A 20663-nucleotide genomic window follows, 5' to 3' on the forward strand; every position below is an offset into this window, starting at 1 on the left:
GGCAGAGTGCAGTGGGGTGGGAAGGTCTGTGTTGCATGGAAGGAGCTATGTAGGCATATACTGTCACATTTTACTTCTTGATTCATTTGTTCATTTTTATAATAAGTAGTTTTTTTAAAAAAATCAGTAGAAGTCACATTAGCAGACAAAAGGAATGAGGATTTGCTTTGGGGAATAGCAGACTCCCCCTTACCCCTCAACCCCTGCCAGGTTCTTCTCTTCTTTACCTAGTGGCTGCCATTACCCTCCAGAGTACAGCAGGGACAACCCAAGGTGATCCAAACCCTCTCTTCTGTTTCAGACACTTTAAGCATTGGTTTTCAGCTCATGGAAACATGGCTTTAAATGGCAGTGCCCAAATTCAAGACAACATATCAATTGTAAGTAATTCTAAGAATCAGACTGCTGGCCCCTTGAGACTGCGTGGGGCACAGTGAAGTCTAGAACAAAAATAAAGTGCAGCCATTATTATTCCATGCACCTGGGGACCAGCTGGATTCCCACCCTTTTCATCTCCCCAAGAGTGAGGGTCAGAGAGGAGGCAGAAGGAGGCAAGGGAAAGGGGTAATTCATGTTCAAAGGGAGCCCTGCAGTGATCAGAGACTTTCCTTCAGATTTCAGCTTTACAGACCCCCCAGTCACATCCTAGCAGCCTACTTCTCAAGCTGCATCCACTGCAAAAACATCTTTTCCAGTCAAGAGCAGGAGTCCCCTGAAGTCTAATAATGACTGAGTGCCTATTATGTATGTGTCCAGCACTGTGCTCGCAACAACCCAATACAAGGGCTTCTATTATTGTCCTCATTTTACAGGAGGAGAAACAGAGGCCCACAGTAGCAGTTAGAACCCCTCTCATCCTATCTGACTCCTCAGCCTGTACCTTTAACCTCTAAACTCTAAGTCGGGATACCATGATTCCGGAGCAAGTGGGCATTGGCTTGGCTACCTAGTGCAGTGAAAAGAGACACCCACTGGGATCGAACACAGTTCCATTTTGGCTCTGTCCTTGGACAAGCCACTTCCGCCTTTTGAATTTGGATATCTACATATGTAAAATGGGACAGTACCTTTCTCATAAGGGTGTACCAAAAATTAGAAATAGGATATGTAGAGAACCTACTACCAGCCTGAGCACTGAGGCACCCAATAAAAAAGCAGCCATCATCATCATCACCATCATCGTCATCACTACCACCACCATCACCACTTGAACTTAGAGGCATTCCTTACTCTCCTCTTCTTAATGAGCTGGGGTAAAGTCCCAAACTACTGATAGGGACTAAGGTAAGATCTACCTTGGAGCCTGCTCAGAATGGTGAGCAGGAGGAGCTGGGAAGGGTCTTTGTAAGTGCCCCACTTTGCACTTGTCCTGCAAGGTGCCCAGAGGGGTTCCCTTCTTACCATCCCATGGCCACCTCCCTAGTCCAGGCCTTATTCCTCGAAGCCCTGGCTTCTTGCTTTACTCCTCTCCAATCTGTGCCACACATAGCAACCATCAAGCTCCCTCACTCCCCAGCTTAAGAACCTCCTCATTTTCTTAGTACTTATGGCCTACCCCAACCTGGCCCTCTGTGGAGTCACCGACTCCTCTAACACAGCCCTCTCCCTTCCCCAGAACACCCTGTATCTGTGACAGTTCCACGCCTTTTCAGCAGACACTGGTCCCCTCACCAGAAAGGCCCTCCCCATCACACCTTTGTCCCTTGATGGACCCTTACTTCCCCTCCAAGGTCCCACTCAAAAAAGCTTCCTCTGGGAAGCTGCTTGGAATCCCGACACCCAGGGTTAGAGACCCCCTCCTCTGCCCCACAGCACTTTGTTCCTCAGGTGTCAATTAGCATGCTTTAGAGAAAATTAAGATAATTTACCCCTTTATAAATCTGTATTTCCTACAGTCCATTCCTATTCTAGGCCAAGGCCGGGGGCCCCTCTCCCTGCAGCTGTCACGATGTCTAGCACATAGTAAGTACTCAGTAAATGTTTAGGGCATGAGTAGCTAAAGATCATCTGCATGTCAGTAAAAGGAAAAACTTTCTAAACACATTTGGGGACAACTAAACTTTGTGATCTTTGAGGCCATTTGTGATAGGTTTTGTGTGTGAAGACCTTTCTTAAACCGAAATGCCATTAACAAGTCTTGACTCCAGATATTCCCAGAACTCTGAGAGCAGAGAACTGAAGATTCAGGCTGGGCTACAGCTCCTCAGACTCCGGGAGGTTGCGGACCCAGCCCTGGGCCACTCTGTTGAAGCTGGGTCTGAGGCGGAGTAGTTCCAAGCCGCTGATGAGCTCCGGGACGAAGGGGTTGTCCGCCCTAAGCATGGCTTCCCCTACCAGGGGTCCTCCAAAGGGCACTGGAGTCCTGGGGAAAGAAGAGCAGCAGGAGATCTGGGCAGTGTGGAAAAGGGCTGACAGAACACTATGGAGGTCACCATGTGGGGGCGCCCTCCCTGTCTCTCTGGGACTCAGTTTCCCTTTCTGTACAGCAAGGTTTTGTGTAATCTTTAACAGTTTTCTCCAGCTCTTCCCCTAGTTAATATGGCTTGCTGCTTAGAAACAGGAGTTAAATTTTCAGAGTTAGAATTGGCTTGTCCTAAACTAAACTCTAGGTTGCCCATAAGTGAGCTCCAGAAGGGAAGAGAGTTGGAATAGGGTTTTTTCCTTCCCCTTGTCACATCCCCTTAGAAGAATATACCATAAACTGGAATGAGAAAGGAGGATCAGAAAAAGCATTGAGAATCATGGAAATGTAGATTACAACAGACATGCCGTTTCTCACCCAGAAGACTGACAAGAAGAAATAATTTGATAATGGGGCAAAGTTTCACTCATAAACTGCTGTTCGGAGGGCACTGGGGCTGCTCCCTTGGAGGAGAGTTTGGCAGGAACTTTTTAACCTGAAAATGTGCAAACTGTCAACCAGCAACTCCACCTCTAAGCATATGGCTTAGGGAAGCACATACACAAGGAAGCAGCTATGAGCAGGGGTTAGTGACAAGCCAGAAACAACCCGCTGTCCAGGAACGGACACGACAAGTGTAGTATACTCACATGATGGAATATTTTACAGCAGCTTAAAAGGAATGAAAAGATCTATATGTATTACGGAGGGTAGATTTTAAAGTCATCATGTTGCAGGTTACAGAAAAAAAAATGAAAGTATTAAAACACATACACAAAACAATGCTATATCCCCCATAAGTGCGCAGCTGCATGTAGGAAATGTTCTGAAAAGCTACACACCAACCTGTCAACAGTGTTACCTTTGGAAAGGAAACTGGGGTTGAGGATAACGAACAAAAGAAACTTACCTTTATTTGTAGTTGCTAGTTTCAAAAATTTATATAAGTGTGATTTTAAAACTAGTTTTTAATTTTAAGGAAAATAGAAAGCATTGCTCATATAGTGATTTCCCCACAGCCTGAGACCAATGGGAAGAGGGGAGTGCTTGCCCCTGGGCTAGAAGGGCAAACCTTGGGCCAGGGCCTGGGGTTTCTGCCGAGACCACCCCTACTGTGGCGGCAGCGGCCAGGTCCTGCAGGAACAAGTTGGGCAGTTTCCAAGCCAAGCAAGCCTCACAGTTGGGCCCTTGACTGGGAGCCCAGAGCTCTGGATCCCGAGCACAATTTGGCCACCAACATTGCTGTTCTTCCTCAATCTGCCTCAGTTGGCCTTTCTGCCCCCAAATGGGCCTGGGCTCAGGGTTCCCTAAAACCCTCCTTCTTTGGCTGGTGGGGATGTGCCTGGGCCTGTCATACCTGAGGTGTGAGGTAGATGGGGCTGTGATGTGAGCTGGCCGGCCTGGAAGCTGGCTGCCAGGACTAAATGTCTGCTGAGAGTTTTAAATAGCTGGGCAGGCAGGGCCTGAGGGCCCCAGGAGGTGAGGGAGAACAGTCCTGTCTGGCAGTAAACCCCAGAATGTCTGCCAACGGCTTATGGCTCACAGAGTACCTGTTGGGTGCAGTTCCTCCCATCAGAGCCCTCCCTGGATATCAACTGTTTAAGGGAAGTCACGTCCCTTCTCAGCACTCTCTTTTCAAGGTCCATCACCCCCAGTTCCTTTTGCCCTTCCTCAGAGGGCCTGGTTTCCAGGCCCTGGTGGCCATCCGTCTGTCTTTGTCAGACAGACACAGTCTCTACATGTGGTCTGAGCAGGTGCCAGAGTTGGACTGCAGCCTCCTCTCTATGGACCCTCCACTTTCACACTTAATGCAGTCCAAGTCTTGGAGCATTTTTCAGAAATAGCATCAGACTGAGGAAGCCATTTGCAGTTGAAACACAACGCCCTGCCCAAGGCCTTCCTCCAGCGCCAAGCTCCTGTCTTTACTCCTGTGATTTGTTTTCAGGCCCCCAGGGCAGAATGTTAAATTTATCCCTTTCAAGTTCTCTCCTATTAGCTCTTCCAACCATCACCATCATTTTAAGCTATAAATAATAATAATAATAATAATAACAACAACAACAACAACAACAACAACAGTAGCTGCTGTTTATTAAGAGCTTATTACTGGCCAGAAACTCTGCCTATGTCTTCTTATGCTATCCTCACAACAATCTTTAGGAAGTAGGTATTGTAATAGTCTCATTTTACAGGTGGGGAAATGGAGGCTCGGAGAGGTTAAGTCACTTCCCCCGAGGTCACACAGCCAGGCGAGGAGCGTGCACCGAAGTCCACGCTGAGACCCCATGCTCTAAACAGTACGAGGTGCTCCTCTGTGGCTCTCACCTCTGTTGTCTTAACGCTTCACTGCCACTTAGGTACCGCCTTAAAGACACTTTCTAGGCCTCTTTCAAATCATTGCTGAAAATGAGGAAAAGGCTGAGCTAGTCCATTACTGGTGAGATCTGGGGCCCACACCCAGAGAAGGACATGCACTTCGATGTCCATCAAAGAGGTGGTACAGAGCAGTAACAGAGAACAAGAAACTGAGCGCTGGCATCAGACAAACCCAGACTTGGACCCCAGCCCTGCTGCTGCTCCTTGCTTTGGGACTTTGGGCAGGTGGTTGATATACCTCCTATTTCTTATTCTTCACCAGCAGAATAAGAAAAATTGTCGCACCTGCCCTACCTTGTTGGGAGGATCCAACAAGATGTGTGGCACATTTGCCCATTCATTCCCTGTACATGTATTAAGCACCTACTGTGCTGAGGCAAGAGTTTTATTAAGTTCTAGCAAGAGCTCAGTAAATGTATATAACGTGTTCAGTTAGAGCCTGTCATGTAGAAATGCTCAGGAAATGCAGCCGCTGCTGTGCTTGTGACTGGCATCTGTGCACCCTCCGGATCTCTCCCCAGGCCGCCCGCCCCGCCTTACTTGTTGAAATTTCGATACTCTGCAGGGCGGGCAGTATGACTTCGGCCATTGCTCTGGTAGTCCCCGCAGCTGACGAACTCCTGCCACGGGCAGCGGTAGCCCTTGGGGATGACCGTGTGGTTGAACTTTTCGGGCGGGACGCTCTTGAGTGGCTCGGCATAGCCTGGAGGTGGAGCAGGGCGCATGGGAGGCGGGCGGGAGGGGGCGACTGCGTTCCTTTCTCTCCCAACCCCCACTCCCACACCCACCCCACGGATGCTGTTGGTGTTGGAAAGACCAGAGCTAGGAAAGGGGAGTGGGGGTGGAGGGCAGTTAACGCCAAAAGTTGCTCCGGCAAAGGGGACCGTTTCCCATCCCTGGAAACAACGAGCAGTGGAATTGCGAGTTGGAATGTATAGATTCTTCTTGGCTGAAACTCAGGCTCTCCGTGTGACCTGGGCTATGTTGCTGCTCCTCTTTGGGCTTGTGTTAGGTACGTGGAGGGATGTGTGTTTGGGATCAGAGGGTGGACTAGATGCTCTCTGGGCGCTCTCTCTGCGCCCCCATCCCACCCCCGCTCGGGCCTCCGTGGAGCACGCCCACGCTCCTCCGTTCCCTCAGCCTCTGGTCCGGGACCAAGGAGGCCCACTCACCTGGCGCCAGGGCGCTGGGGCTGTGCGCGCGCTCCGCCTGGGAAGTTGCAGGTTCGGCATCCTCGGGGGCCCCAGGTGAGGTTGGGAAGGTGTGTAGTTCAGAGCGGCAGTTCTGCTCCTCCGGGAGGATGGCAACCTGGGCACAGGGGTGGGCGCTTAGAGACAGCTGGTCGCGGCCTCGGAGCCGCCGGGCAGCTTCCCCAGACAGCCACTGGGGTCTCTCTCTGTGCTAACCGTCCCCAGCTCCGCTGTTTCAGTCACCTTCCACTTGGCACTTCCAGCCACCATCTCTGGGAGGCTCAGTGGAGCAAGGGGCCAGGGATCACCCTCCACCAAAAGAAGAGGAGGCACAATCCCAGCGCCCACCTCTCAAGGATGTTGAGGGGTATGAGTTAATAGTGTAGAGTGCTAAACACAGCACCTCAGAGAAATACTCTCTATATATTTAAGTTGCCATTATAAATATTGACCCTGAGCAAATACTTAATCTCCTTGAGCCTCAGTTTCCTTCTCTGTAAAACCGAGATAATGATATCACTTTTTAAGCATTAAGCGAGATGATACATGTGAACCACTTAGCTAGCACTTAGGCACTAGCAAAGATAGGTGTTTTGTCATCTTTATTATTCTGCCCCATTGCTCCTTCTCAGTCAGCTCCTGTCCCATCCAGAAATTGGGCGGAGTAAGGATGGAATGCCCATGAGTTCATTAGAAGTACCTGAAACTGCCTGCTGCCTTTCTGAAGCCTGAGGATCAAGATTTTTTCCCTGCTTTCTGTACTAGCAGACTGTTCCCATGGCCTTTCCTTCTTCTATGAGGAAAAAGGGAAAAGGTGTTCTGAGTTTTCCATCTTAGATCAAGTCTAATCTAAATCCTGCTTGTTGCAACTTCAGCCCAGAGCACAGAGTTGTTCTTCAGCACTTTTAGTGGGAGCCAGACCCGCTTCACACCACAGCTCAGCCTGCTCAGTCCACTATGTTTTATATCTGGGGAGCGATGCCTAAAGAGGTAACAGTTTTCTAGGACTGCACAGCAGGGCAGGGTCTCGGCCTTCCCCAACTGGAGCTTGAGGGAGGCTCCAGGGACCAGAGGTCCCCACCTGGCTCACTATTGGGCTTTAGGCTAACCACTGGCCCTCCCACTGCTCAGTTTCCCTGTGAACACGATGGGATCTTACCGCACACTGGCTGTCTGCTAACTCAAAGATGAATTTCTGCACACGGCGCTGCCTCTTCTGGAAGAGGAGGGATCCTCTGTTGTTCCGCAGGGACAACTCCTCCATCATCAAGTCCTGGGGCACACTCAGCTTCTTGCCCAGGTCCAGCAAAGGGACTGCAATGAGAGGCCAGAACGAGCTCTTCTGACCTAATGCTCAGGGCACTTGGAGCCACCTCTCAGGGGACCGCCTCCCAGCACCTTCTGTTTTGTATGAGAATGCCAGCTTCTCCCCACACTTGTTGGTACTAGGTGTCATCATTCAATGTACTCATTCCCCACCTGATGAGCGGAAATGATACCTCGGAGTTTAATTTGCATGTTTGACACTCAGTGAAACTGAGCACTGTTTCAGATGTTCTTTGGCCATTTGTATTCATTACATGGATTTCTGGTGCAGCATTTTGGAGGTAGTGAGAAATGATCAGATTCTAGATATCTTTAAAGGTAAGCCATGGGTTTGGGACACGAGACAGAGAGAGGAGTGGAGGATGATGGCAGGCTCCCTGGCCCGAGCCACTGGAGGGATAGAGCATATACTCCCTGAGAGGGGGGAGGCTGGAGGAGGAGAAGGCGTGGGGAGAGATCAGGAGATCAGTTTTAGACATGTGTTCTTTTAGTTTTAAAATAGCCTTTTATTAGTATAAAACATCATATATACGCATTGAAGAAAGGTAGAAAATGCAGATATAAGAGAATGAAAAAAAAAATACTATTTTCTATCACTCAGAGATTGCCACCTTAACACTTTAGTATCCATCCTTTCATACTTTTTTCAATGACAATATATATTCATATATGAGGTTTTGACCAAAATGAAATCACATGTTTTGTGACTTTTATCAATTAAGGCTCTCCACCTATATAAAACAAATTTTTGTTTTATATAATGTCTAGTTCATATTTAAAGCCCCCTAATTTTCTTCAAAATTGCGCATATTAGGTTTGAAGAGCCTTGTAGAAATCCAAGTGGAGATACCAAGAAGGGAGCTAGATATGTGAGTCTTTGTGTTCATGGGAGAAAACCAACCTACGATAAAAATCGGAGTATCATGAGCTTATAAATGGTATTTGCTGTTGTTTTTCAATGAAAAACATTACAGTTCTTTCTTTTCTTGTAGTTAGGACTATAGCTGGTTTATAGCCTGGGGCCTCCAACATTTAGACCGAGGAGGAACTAGCGCTGGCGCCTGGGAAAGAGCACCTAGTGAGGCTGGAGGAAATCTAAAGAGCGTGGTATCCTGGAAACCAAACGATGTAAGCGCTTCAGGGAATATGGGAGTGATCAATGGAGTCAAATGCTGCCGGTGTGTCAAGTAAGATGAGGGCGAAATTGACCATAATATTTAGTAGCAGGCGGTTACTGTTTGGTGATCTTCACAAAGGCAGTTGCTGTGGAGTATTTGGGTGTGAAAGTCTTACTGGAAAGTGTTCAAGAGAAAATGGACAGAGGGACAGATGAACCACCCCACGAGGAAGCAGTGAGCCAAATCTAGGATGTGGGACATTCTGCAGAGCACCTGGCCTGGTTTCGTCAGACGAGCGAATGACATGGAAAAAGAGGGGGTGCATTTTAGATTAAAAGAGATTTGAGAGACATAGCAACCAAATACAAACAATAGTGTTTATTTGGATCCTCATTAAAACAAACTAGAAAATTGGAGAGAGTTAACTATGGGTCTGGTTATTAGCTAGTATTCAGTCAATATTGCTAATTTTGTTCAGTGTGCTAATATCTCTGTGGCATGTAAGGAAATGTACATATTATTTTTGATGCATTCGGAAGTATTTGGGGGCATGAAATGACGTACTCTTTGGGATTTGCTTCAGATTCCAACAATAAAGTGTGAGGGGGAGGCATGTGGGTTTCTGCTCTCTCTGTTTGTGAGTGTTTGTATATTGGCTTAATAAAATATTAAAAAGAGAAAAAGAGAGAAGTAGAGACAACTGCTTTGAGGAGCTGCGCTTGCTCTAAAGGACCATGGAGGCAGCTGTGGAATAAAGAAAGGTTCCTTTATTTGTTTGTTTGTTTTTAAAGAGGGAACGATAACAGCATGTTTGTTAACTGGTGGGAAAATTTGACAATATGATAGAAAGGAGAGTTTATTATGTATTTACATATAAGTTGCCTTTAATATGTAAAATATAAATACAATACAATAGAAAGAGAGGAGGGGAGGGTGCCGGAGCCCAACTAGAAGGGTTGGCTTCAGATTGGGGTGAGGAAAATTCATCTACCACACCGAGAAGGAAAACTGAGGGCATGGCCACAGGGCAAGCAGGTGGACAGATGTGGAGGAGGGAGCTTGCAGACATTCTCTTTTGGCAACCTGACTTTTCTCAGTGAAATAAGAAGCAAGATCATTAGCTGAGAATGAAGATGGGGGAGGAGGTATTGGCGGGTTGAGGAGAGAGGTAGCTGTTTGTCTAAGAGAGCGGTTTGGGAGCGTGAGCAGGTCAAGGCAATGGACATGGTCAGCAGGCAGCACTAAGGCCATTTGGGTGCTGTGACTCATTCCGTTCAATGGACTCGACACAGCCTTTTGAAAAAGGAGGTCGCTGTTTTTTTCATTCTTTCAGCAGAGAGAGCAACTTTTGCATATTAGGAACAAAAAGAAATCCACTGTAGGTTAAAAAGGGGGAAAAGTTAAGTTTTAGAAGAATCTGTATTCTAAGGTCCCACTCATATATTTAAAAAGCTAAATATATATTTATGTACATATTGAAAAAGCTGCAAGGAGACTTACCTAATATTAGCAGTGATGACTTATGGGGCATAGGAAAGAGGAGGATTGGAAATTGTTTGGACTGTTTTTTTTTTCTTTTAAACAAGAAAATTTACTGCATACTAAAAATATAAAAGGCTATTTATATGTAAATACATAATAAAAAAAATCTCCTGGCATAATATTCTCAAATGCTATCCAGATGAACCGAGCTTAATAAAAAGAAACGAAAAAGAAAAAGGCTATAGATAAAACCTATTTGACTAAGCAATTCTATTTCTAGGGATTCATTCTTGGGGAGAAAAATTGAATAAACATGCCCAAAGATATTCGTACAAGGATGTTTATTGCAGTGAGGTTTCAAATCGTGATAACTGGGATCAGTCTTGTGGTAGATGCTGCCCAGATGCCCTTTATCGGTAGCTAGCAGTCCACAACTGCCACTTTCTGCAGAGAACTGTCCAGGTGAACAGAAGTGGCCATGGTCCCCTTGCTGCAGATGGCATGAATTCTGTGGAGCAAGCAGTTCATGCTCTGGAGCCCTCACAGGGTCCTAGACTAGAGCTGAGACCATATCCTTGCTGAACAGTTTCCCCTGCCCTATTCCGCTTGCGTCATTTCCCTGCTGAGAATGCGACGTCAATAAGTCACTTGCTCAGGAATGGTCAGGCTCTGTTCCTAAGGGCCCCAACCTGAGAAGAGCCTTCATGGCTACCATTAGGGTGTGTGTGTGTGTGTGTATAAATATATGTAACATGTTACACACTGGGGAGCAAGGGGGTGGGGAGGTGGTGAGCTAAACCATACTAGGATGGAAAGAAGTCAGTGGTATGCTACTAAGTGAAAAAAAAAAAATTTAGGCTGAAGAACACTATCTAGTCTTTAGTTCATGTATATGTATATGAGTTTATATAAACATGTTTATATGTTTATATGTGGACAGAAGGATTGACAAAAATATGTTCACAGTGGATATCTCCAGATGGTCCTGTTATGTGGAACTTTCACTTTCAAAGTCATTCATGTCTGTTTTGTCTAAATATTTCATAAAGTGATGTATTATTTGCATAACCGTATAGTGAAGAAGCAGCTCTGGAGACAAAGATTTGGAGTGAACTTTCAGCTCCACCATCTATACCAGACGTGTGACCACCTAGCTCCTCTGAGCCTCGGTTTTTCTGCAAAACGGGGATAATAACATCTAACTTACAGAGCTGTCATGAGGGTTATGGTGACACAGCATGCAGCATAAAAGCTCTTGGCACAGTATCTGACACATGGTAAGGACGCGATAATAGTGTTTTTGTTACTACTTTACAATGACTGTCTTTTGCCAGTGAGGCCATGAGACTATTTTATCTTTCTACTTTTCTTTAGTTTCAAAATTGTCCTTAATTAACGCCCTAGCAAATAGCCAACAATTTATAATTTATATTTGCGGGGGGTGCCTATAATTAATTAATTAATTAGCCCCGAGAAGAGATAATGCATTGCCTCATTCTTCTAGTTTGAGTGTGGACACCTCACAAAGTCTGCATATTTCAACACACTAAATCATGGAATAAAAATAGAAGGAAGAAACGACTCCAACAGGAGGTAAGAACACACAAAATAGGTTAAAAGGACAACTCACATGCAAAATCATACGATATGATTAAATACTTCTTAGAACTCTGAAGGAGGCAAAACTCTAGCGGTACCCTTAGGTGAGGGTTCACTGTCCACCTGTATCTGAATCACCTGAGTTTTTGTCTAAAAGGGGATGGCCCCCTCCCCAGGTCCACTGAATCAGAATCATTAGACTCCCTGGGGTGGACACTGGAAATGTGCATGTTAACTAACAACACCATGTCCTACAGCACCTGGTCTTCCTAGGTGGTCTCCCATCCAAGTACTAACCAGGCCCGGCCCTGCTTAGCTTCCGAGATCAGACAAGATTGCACATGAAAGTTTAAGAGCACTGATGTAGTTGAATTTGTTTTCAAAATACTTGAAATGCTCTAAAGTAGGCCAAATAAGCAGTCTCCAAAATTATGCCAAGAGTTCTGGAAGAGGTCTTATAAAGTTGGTAAACATGTATTTTAGATGATTTATTCATTGGATTAATCAGCTTTTAAGTGAAATGGTTTGAGTCGGATTGCTTTTGCTACCCTGCCCCACTCTTCCCTTGTCTCTTGCCATGGGGGCTTCATGAGACTCAGTTTTAATCAGCAAGGAAAGGTGTGTGGAGAGTTTCAGGTCACTGTTAGGGCTGGATCTGGGACCAGAGCCCTCAGAGCTCCATTTGTGGCTGAGGTTAGTTTTTAGCTGGGGCCAAGCCCCACCTAGGGCACTCAATCTCAGGCTCCTGGGTGTGAGGACATTAGGGCAAGGCCCCTTCCCAGTCCTTCTTGAAGCTTCCCAGCTCAGATGGCAGATTCCACAGGCACTCCCTTGGGGCTAGCATGGAACTCACACCTGTTTGCGTAGGCATGGGGCCAGCCGGCCTGAGCTGCCGCAGTCTGGAATTTAGAAAGGATGGGGTCTGAGGAATGCACAAGGGCTGGGTCCACCTTACCTGGTGTAGCTTGGTCCCCCATGGCAGCCATCACTGGCCCCTTCTGCTCCTTGGGGATCATCCTGTGGAGGAGATGATCCACAAATGGGCCAGGTGGCTTCCATTTCCCCCCCAGACTACCTCCCAGTCCCTGGTCCATCTAGCTCCAGCCCCGAACAGCCTTGGTCCACCCAAAAGTCTAAGGCTTTTGATACTTCCATGCAGCAGGAGAAGCTCTCTCTCCTCAGGGGCTGGTTTCTGGGACATTAAGAGTGGGGAAATTGGGTGTCTTAGACTATTGTCATCCTCTGACTCAGATAAGCTTTGATCAAGAGCTGAAAGAGGATGGAAGTTTACATCAGAGGTGGGTATGGGTGGATAGGCAACACTGAGATCTACAAGGCAGGTCCCTAGTAGTTGGCCCTGAGGCTTGAGGGCACAGGCTGGTCCAAGGAAACAGAACCATCACCCCCTTCCTCTACCCACATCCCTGAGCTAATGTTCATAGCACTCTCTTTTTAAAAAATATAATTAAACATTTTTTTTCAATTACAGTTGACATGCAATATTATATTAGTTTCAGGTGTATAATCTAGTTATTAGACATTTATATAACTTACGAAGTGATCACCCCAATAAGTCTAGTACCCAACGGTGCTCTCTTCTTCCTCACTCCTTTTCTCCCTTCTTATCCATCCCCTTGTTTGCATCTAATGGCACTTTCTAGGAATCTTGGAGGAGATTTATAAATAAAACGATGTCCAGAGCCCTAGAGAACCCTGCAGGCCCCAAGTCCAGATCCCCTAACTTGCCCCCAAGAGAGAAGGCAGAATAGTTGAGCCCCTTGACAGACTACGCATCAGTGTGCCCTTCCTCTTTGCTTCCAGGTTTTTCGATATTCCTTCCTTTAAAAAAACAATCTGCCTCCATCTGTACCTGCAACACCCACTCCCACTCCCACCCCAGATCAGTGGGCACTGAGCTGAGTGACCTGGCATCTAACCAGTGCCTGACTCCCTCTGCAACTAGGAACAAGTTGGTGTCTAGCACTGTGACTCAGTTCCCCCTTCTGTAACATATGGGGTTGGGCTAGACCATAGGGATCCATGGATGGGCTTCAGGGCATCCACGAGCCCCCTAAAACTGGATGTGGATATGACCGTGTCCACATTCATTTGGGGCGAAGGTCATGAGATGATCTGGAGTGCTCCAGCTGACCACTGAGGACCCCACAGTCCGCAGGTCTGTTTATAAACACTCCCGTTACAGAAATTCACAGATGTTGGGAAGGGCCCCTCATATTCTAGACCCAGACCCTGCTTCCCTCTACTGCCTAAAGATCTTGGAGTCCTGAGCCCAGCCATTACCTATCCCCCACTTTGAATCCTAGCCATCCCCTCCCCATTTAATCTAGAGAAACCTAGAGTTTAGAATCCCTCCCTTTCCAACTCAGGATTCAGGCCATGAGGCCCTACAGTTCCCAGACCCTCCACAGGGCCCATCCTCTGCTTGGAGGAGAAGGGGCTCTGGGAATTGGCTCATCTCCTCCGCTCACTCCCCTTAGCAACTCGAGCTCCTGGTACCTGAGAGCTGGGACCACAGTGGGCAGAGGGAGAGTCAGACCCTCAAGATTAACACCTCTGTCTGGAAGCTAAAAGCTGAGTGGTCGGTGTCCTTACAGTGGTCGCACGGTCAGGAAGCAGAGTGCATTCTGCAGCCAGCTCTGGCCTCAGCTGATGAGAAGTGTTCCTGCCTTGTTGTGGCTCACAGCCTTATTTCGGGCTGCAACAGGATCCAGGGACAGATGCTAAAAGCACCAGGCCCCAGGGAAGACAGGTGCCCGGCAGCAGGCCCTTGCCGACAGACGGGTTTGCACACACACATACACATATGTTCATATGCACACAACAAAGTCACCTGGAAATGCCGAGAGTCAGTTGCCAGTCACTTGAGCTTGCTAATAGTATCCTTTGTGCCTAGAATGGGACCTGATAGGAATGCAATAGATAATTTGTTGAATGAATGGGTGGATGGCTGAATGCATGAATGAGCTGTCCTCTGGTATCTTTGACTTACTCATTGCTTCTTTCTTCTTTTCTGCCTTCCTTTGTTCCTGCTGCCTCCTTCCTTCTCTCCCTCCCTCCACCTCCACACATTCTCTGAGCCTCTCTATGGACTGAAAATAAATAAGGCAGGACTGTGCTTAAGGAGCTCAGCCAGGCCGGACTCAGACCCGTAAACAAGCCTCTGAAATGCATCATGGGAAATGCTCTGGGAATGCCCAGGGGATGGTGCCACCAACTCATCTTAGGAATGGGGAAGGCTTCCCAGAGGAGGAGACATTTGAGCTGGGATTTGAAGGCTGAGTGGGAGTTCACTGGGCAGAGAGAGGACACAGGATTTGCAGGCAGAGGCCCTGTCACGGATAAAGATGTTAGGGAGTCAGCGAGTAGAACCAGAACTGGTGGTGGGGGCTGCTGAGAGATGAAGCCAGACAGGTGGGCCGGGGCCAGGCCACAGCAAGCTTTTCAAAAGGCAAGTGTGCTTTATAAAGAGCCATTGAAGAGTTTAAAGCAGTGGAATGGAGTGGTCAGATTGGCATTTCCAAAGATATCTCTTCTGCTGTGTGAAAAATGGGTTTGGGGGGGTCAGGGGAGCCAGACTGGAGGTGGGACTTTACTGTGATCAGGAAGAACGGGGAAAGCTGGATGGGGCAGTGACAGAGGGCATACGAAGGAGGAGAGGGACTTGAGGGGTATTTGGGAAATGACCAGGTCCTGTGGGAGACTGGATGTGGGGGATAGGGAGAGGGCCACTCTCGTGTCTGGCTTAGGCGACTAAGGAGGGTCACAGGGGAGGAGCAGATTGGAGTGGAGGGTGGATACTGAGTTCAGTCTGGGATGAACTTGGTTTGCGGTGTTCAGAGACTAGGACCACTAGGAGGCAGGGGGATACCATGCTCAGGAGAGGTTCCGGCTGAAGATATAGATTGGGTTAGAGGAGTACCAACCACTCCCATGGAAGGGTGGGACCAGCAGAGACACGCTGGGTCCAGGGCAGGGAGCACCTGTGCCTGTGTGATGGAACACTGTCCATGGGCATAGTTCTAACAGCTTCTTAGGCAGAAGCCTCGACTCAGCTATAGACGACTTGAGTTCAGCTTCCTGCTCTTCAGGTGCCTCTGCCAGCTCTGAGGTTCTAGAGAGGAAGATGAAGGATGTTCCCAGGGCAGACTTGGCCTCACCTGAAAATGGGGCCACAATCCCCTCTCTGGGCAAAAGATCCCCCCATCAGAAGAGAGGCATTCCTGCTGGTCCTATGGTCAAGACCTGGGCAATACCACCCTGAGACATCACCTAGCCCAGCTCACTCATTACACAGATAAGGAAGCTGAAGCCTGGAGGAGTGGCCAATACAGAGTCACCTAGTAAGTACTTCAACCCAGAGACTGCTATGGCCCGTAGTTTTTCTGTTGTTCCTCATCTTTCCTACTTCCCAAGCTCCAATCCCATGTGGGTCAAACATTTGCATCTACCCAGATTCTCATGGACTGTTCCATGGTTGCAGAGAAGGGCATTAGACACAGCTGAAAATGACCCAGGAGGCAGAAGGATGCAGGGAGTATTTATTTAGGGCCGGAACTGAATTCTACAGGAGGCAAGAAACAGGACACAGGCAACCTCTAGCAGGCTAGAGGAGGGGGTCGGGGGAGAAGACAGTGATAGGAGAGGACAGCCAGACAGAACTGCAGCTTCTCAAGGCTGCTTCCTGCTGGCTCTTTGTGGAAATGCAGGTAGAAGTGGATACTCTATGCCACTGTCTCAGCCAGTGGCCTAATAGTGTTTTTTCTCTGAAAGAGGCCTTAGCCTCAGTCTTCCAAGCTGCAAGTGACCCTGAAGCAGGTGGAGACTTCGGTAAATGTGGTCACTCATCACTGACCAAGCAAGAGCACCCTCTCATCTTCCCACCAACAGGGCCTATATTCTCAATCCTGAGGCCCTAGAAAAGAACCCTCTGGTTATTACTTCTTTACTCCAAAGCACCCTACCCACACCCTGACTGCCATCCTGACCCCAGCTTTCCCTAGCCTCACTTAAGGGTCCAGGTCTAACAATGCCCTGATGGGTGGGTAAGTCTACCCCTAACCCCAAATCGCACTGTCCCTCATCTTTAGCAACATTCTGGTATCTTTTCACCTCTATACCTTTGATCCTTAGCCAATCCCAATCCTTCCCAACCCCCATCCCCACCCCCACTGATATTCTGAAGCAAATATTCTGAACCTCTGGAGGGCACCACCAGCCAACTGTGGAAACTACAGAACTTAGCCACATTCTTTCTCCTGTCTCTCCTGGGGATTGGAATCAGAGCCATCAAGGTTTAAGACACAGGCCAGTGCTCTCCAAGGTCACTGAGCACCAGGCACTAGCTAGGCCAGGGTGTACTTGGAAAGAGATAGGCAGAACAGTGCCCACCCCTTTGGGCATAATATGGATGCTGGGGCCTGGAACTGAAGAGTAGGTACTTCCTAAGGAACCAGAAACACAGGCTGGCTCTGATCTATCCTTCACTCACCCACTGAAGCTCACCTGCCTCTGAATTCTGCTCACCCAATCCTCCACCACTACTTTCCCTCCCTTCCTAATACCATGAAATGTATTTCAAGACTGGATGGTCCTCAGAGGACATCTGACCCAATCCATTCCCTACTAGAATCTCCTCTGTGCATCCTGGCCACGATTTGCATGCCTCCCATGACAAGGAACCCTTTGATTCCTTCCTTCCAAATGGGCAACCTCAAACTCAGGGGCATTAGGTAAAGACATAGAATAGCAAATAGCTCCATATCAACTCTGAAAGGGCTCAGCTTTGAAAGGGCTGCCATGAAAGTGCCCAGAAGGGCTGGAGGCACCTATAGCATTCCTGGAGCCCAAGTCCTGGGCCGGGGGTAAATCATTGCCTTATAGTGCTCTTCTGGGCAGTCTGAGCTGTAGTGGAGAAAAGCATGAAAGGGATCTGGGAGGAGAAATTTTCCTGCCTCTTCTCTCCAGAAGGGCCAGCAGGGGCACCTTGAGCTGGCCTGGGAGACCTCGCTAAAGGTCACCATGGTAAAAATAGAGCATGTCTGGGAAGAGATGGAAAACAGCTGCTTCTGCCTGGGACTTGGTGCCAGGCAGGCGGATGGTCAAGCCAGGGCTGGACAAGAGAACTTAGACCTAGGACCTTCTGAATACACCCCTCATTTGCCAGACTCGAGAGCAGAGCCAGATAGGGAAGAGTATGGAACCCTCGAATGCAGCAAGTCCAGGGGGGTCCATATGCACAATGCCCTGCCTCTTCCAAGGCACTAGTGTGTGTTTGCGTTGAAGGGAGAGGGCATTTAGACCTTTGGAGATTGTTTTGGTTCTAAAGCCCCATTAAACAGATGGGAAATCTGAAGGTCAGACAGAAGGGTCTTGCCCAGGTTCTCACGACTGCATGATAGGGCTAGAACCCAAGCCCGGATCACTGCTCTACCCCAAGCCCAGGGCTCTCATCCTTGACTCCTTATCTCTAGGGCTGTCCGGAGGCCAGACCCCTTGGGAACTTTGTGCTGGGATCTCTCAAGCCTTATGACTCCTCTTCCGGCTCGGTCCTCCCGGGGTGGGGTGGCGGGGGACGGGAGGCATTAGGTGGTGCAGGAGGCCTCGGCGGGGAGGCTGCCACGCTTGAGCCTCAGGCTGCCATTCCACCCGCGGGGACAGATGTTGTAGCCAAGGATGCCAGGAGACTTCGCCCCGGAATCCTCGGAGTCGAGGGACACGTCGGAGTCCGTGGGCGAGCGGCGGTAGGGGAAAGGTCTGGGCGGCGCAGGCGGCGCTGGCAGCGGACTGCGGGGGCTGGCGCAAGGCGAGGGCCCAGACAGCAGCGGGCTCCGCGGGATCGGCGCGAACGTTGCCCCAGGGCAGACTGCAGGCCCGGGGCGGGCGGGCTGCGGCGAGCGCATGCGCGGCGGCGGCGGCGGCGGCGGCGCCCTGGGCGGGGAGAAGGGCCGCAGGCTCTCGGCGCCCACCGGCCGCGGGGAGGCGCTCTTGCGTCGGGCCGCGTTGATGATGTTGCGCGCCAGGAGCGCTTGAAGTTGGCGGCTGGGAGGCCGCACCTCGGTCTCAGGTCGCAGCGGGGATACCGAGCGCTCACTCCACGAGGGGGACATGGGCGGTGGCGGCGGCGGCGGCGGCAGCGGCGGAGGGCTGCTCATGCTCCCGCGGCCCAGCTCCCACGGCCCCGGGCTCACCCAGCCGTCCAGGCTGCTGGGGGGCCTGGACGCGCCCGGGGTCCAGGGCGGGGATGTGGGCAGGGTCTCGCGGCGGTCCTGGGGAGAAAGCAGAGAGGGCGAGGGCGGGCGTTAGTGCTGCGGTTTTCTGTACACAGGTTTAGGAAGGGATCGGGCTTATTTGTCCATTGTATAGAGCCGGGGAAGCCAGCGAGCAAACTCAGGTAATACCTGCGGTAAAACCTAGGTGCCCCATTGTCAGCTCAGATGCTTGAAAAAGTCCAGGCTGCCTGCCCCTGAATTCTGCTCAGCTAATTCAGCAGAATTCAGAAGCAGTTGGTTAGTGCTTAGGAAGGATAGCTTTGGAGGCAAACCCCCTGCCTATTGAATGAACCCGGATAAGTTTCTCCAGCAGCAGAAGCAACTGGAAACCTTTGGACTTCTGTTCCCTTTGTAAAATGGGGGTCTAATATCAGCACGTACCCCTAGAGGATTGTTGTGAGAGAACTCACTCAAGAGAGTGTTACATGTATGAGAAGATTCTCTGGAAGAAAATAAATGCTCACTAGATGTCAGTTTCTATAAAGAAATACTGGAATAATACACATGAAACTAACCAAAGTAGTTCAGACAGGAAATTGGGAGATCAGGCAGGGTACACAGCCAGCCACAGGGGTGGAAATAAGGCTTTTAATGTATTACTTTTTATGTAAGTTTAGTTTTTTGAACCATATGGATGTATCTATTCAAAACCTAAAAACAAAAATATTGATTGGACTTGGGCATAGGCTCTCTCAGCCCCAACCCCTTGCCATGTTGCCATGGTAACTTATTTTTTTTCCCTTTGGATGCCTTGATCAGGGAGGAAGTTCCCACTGACAGATGAAAACACAAAAGGAAGATGGGCCATTCCTCCCTAGGCAGCACACTCCCCTCACTGGACTTCGTGCCTGCATGGGGTGAGGAGTGTGGACATCCTTGCGGTTATAAAACACTGCTCTGCTACACACTGTCATCCCTGTTTCCTGCCTACTTAGGGGCTTTTCAGTCTACAAGGTTCAGTCTTATCTTTTCTGTCTCATTAGATCCTCACAACAGACTGATGAGGTAGCTGATATGATTACACCCATTTTACAATGATGAAGGTGAAGTTCACGGGTGTAAATAACTATCCTGTGTGTTCTGCCTCACCAGGAAATTGTGTGTGTGTGTGTGTGTGTGTGTGTGAGGGGGGTGGGGAGAGACTGCTGCTGAAAGGCTATATCATGCTTAAGAGGTCTAAACTGGTTTGAAATGGAGGGGCTGGGGATCCATGCTCAGCATGTATCTGCTAAACCATCCAACTGTTCATCCAATCAGATTCCACCAATAAACCAGTCTGCTCAGGCTTTAATCCAATCCAAATTCACCAGCAGTCATTCCCCAGAGTCCAGAACTAGTCAGTCCATTCAGTGCCTCCTACCCAACCAAAATCTAGAACCATTTGTAACGTCCATTCTCTCATCCAATCAGTAATCAGACACAGCCAAGCCACTCAGCCTCTCATCCAATCAGAATCTAATTTCTCCCCATCAAAAGGAAGCAACAGAGTTATTATTTTCTCCCTACACTATAGCAGCTACTAGATGAGTTGAGACTCAGAATTTGAGCCCTTTAACCTGAAGAGGAATGCTGTACAGCTGTCTGAACAGATTTTTCTTGGGATAGTAATGCTGGAGTGACCCTTAGGGACCTCCTGGAGACATCCAAGGCCCCAGTCAAGTAGGAAAGTTAAAGCTCAGCATGGGATTCATCCCCGTTTACTCCCAGGGTCAGAGGTGTGTATAGGTGAGCCAAAGATGCTGGGAGTTGCTCTGTCTGTGAGACATCCCGGGAAGCCTTCCCGTCAGCTGAGCTGTGGGAAGCGGTGCCAAAAGTTCACAAGATCAAAGCCCATCAACATGCATTGAGGCAGAGTAACCAGGGCTCTTCAGCCAGGAGAAGA

General features: G+C 48.8%; 3 protein-coding genes across 10 annotated transcripts in view; 1 reads left to right on the forward strand and 2 right to left on the reverse strand.

Annotated features, from left to right (window-relative positions):
* RBM22 (RNA binding motif protein 22) overlaps positions 1 to 9086 on the forward strand; it is a 21602-nt gene extending 12516 nt beyond the window's left edge. For both annotated transcript variants that reach the window (XR_004952179.1, XR_004952180.1), the window contains exon 14: positions 302 to 9086. The gene's annotated coding sequence lies outside the window, so the exon portion shown is untranslated. The remainder of the gene's footprint in view (positions 1 to 301) is intronic.
* On the reverse strand, positions 2169 to 15902 carry MYOZ3 (myozenin 3). Of its 3 annotated transcripts, XM_016118710.2 has the most exons (7): positions 14503 to 15902; positions 14344 to 14414; positions 12448 to 12509; positions 7127 to 7281; positions 5950 to 6085; positions 5318 to 5480; positions 2194 to 2362 (listed from the first exon to the last, which is right to left on the reverse strand). In XM_016118710.2, exons 3-7 carry the CDS (start codon positions 12506 to 12508, stop codon positions 2194 to 2196), a joined length of 684 nt encoding a protein of 227 aa, XP_015974196.2. In that variant the 5' UTR covers position 12509; positions 14344 to 14414; positions 14503 to 15902. The 3 variants fall into 3 exon arrangements, with proteins under 3 accessions (XP_015974197.2, XP_015974194.2, XP_015974196.2); XM_016118711.2 differs by adding an exon at positions 6184 to 6237 and having other exon boundaries at positions 2169 to 2362; positions 12448 to 15902; XM_016118708.2 differs by having other exon boundaries at positions 2169 to 2362; positions 12448 to 15902.
* Positions 15903 to 16037: 135 nt separating this feature from the next.
* The window catches only part of SYNPO (synaptopodin), a 50619-nt gene continuing 45993 nt past the window's right edge, over positions 16038 to 20663 (reverse strand). For all 5 annotated transcript variants that reach the window (XM_036225007.1, XM_016118705.2, XM_036225008.1 and 2 more), the window contains one exon: positions 16038 to 18778. In XM_036225007.1, coding sequence (XP_036080900.1) covers positions 18095 to 18778 — 684 coding nt within the window. In that variant the 3' untranslated portion in view covers positions 16038 to 18094. The remainder of the gene's footprint in view (positions 18779 to 20663) is intronic.

Source organism: Rousettus aegyptiacus, unplaced genomic scaffold (genome assembly GCF_014176215.1).
Source record: "Rousettus aegyptiacus isolate mRouAeg1 unplaced genomic scaffold, mRouAeg1.p scaffold_m13_p_7, whole genome shotgun sequence".
Lineage (NCBI taxonomy): Eukaryota > Metazoa > Chordata > Mammalia > Chiroptera > Pteropodidae > Rousettus > Rousettus aegyptiacus.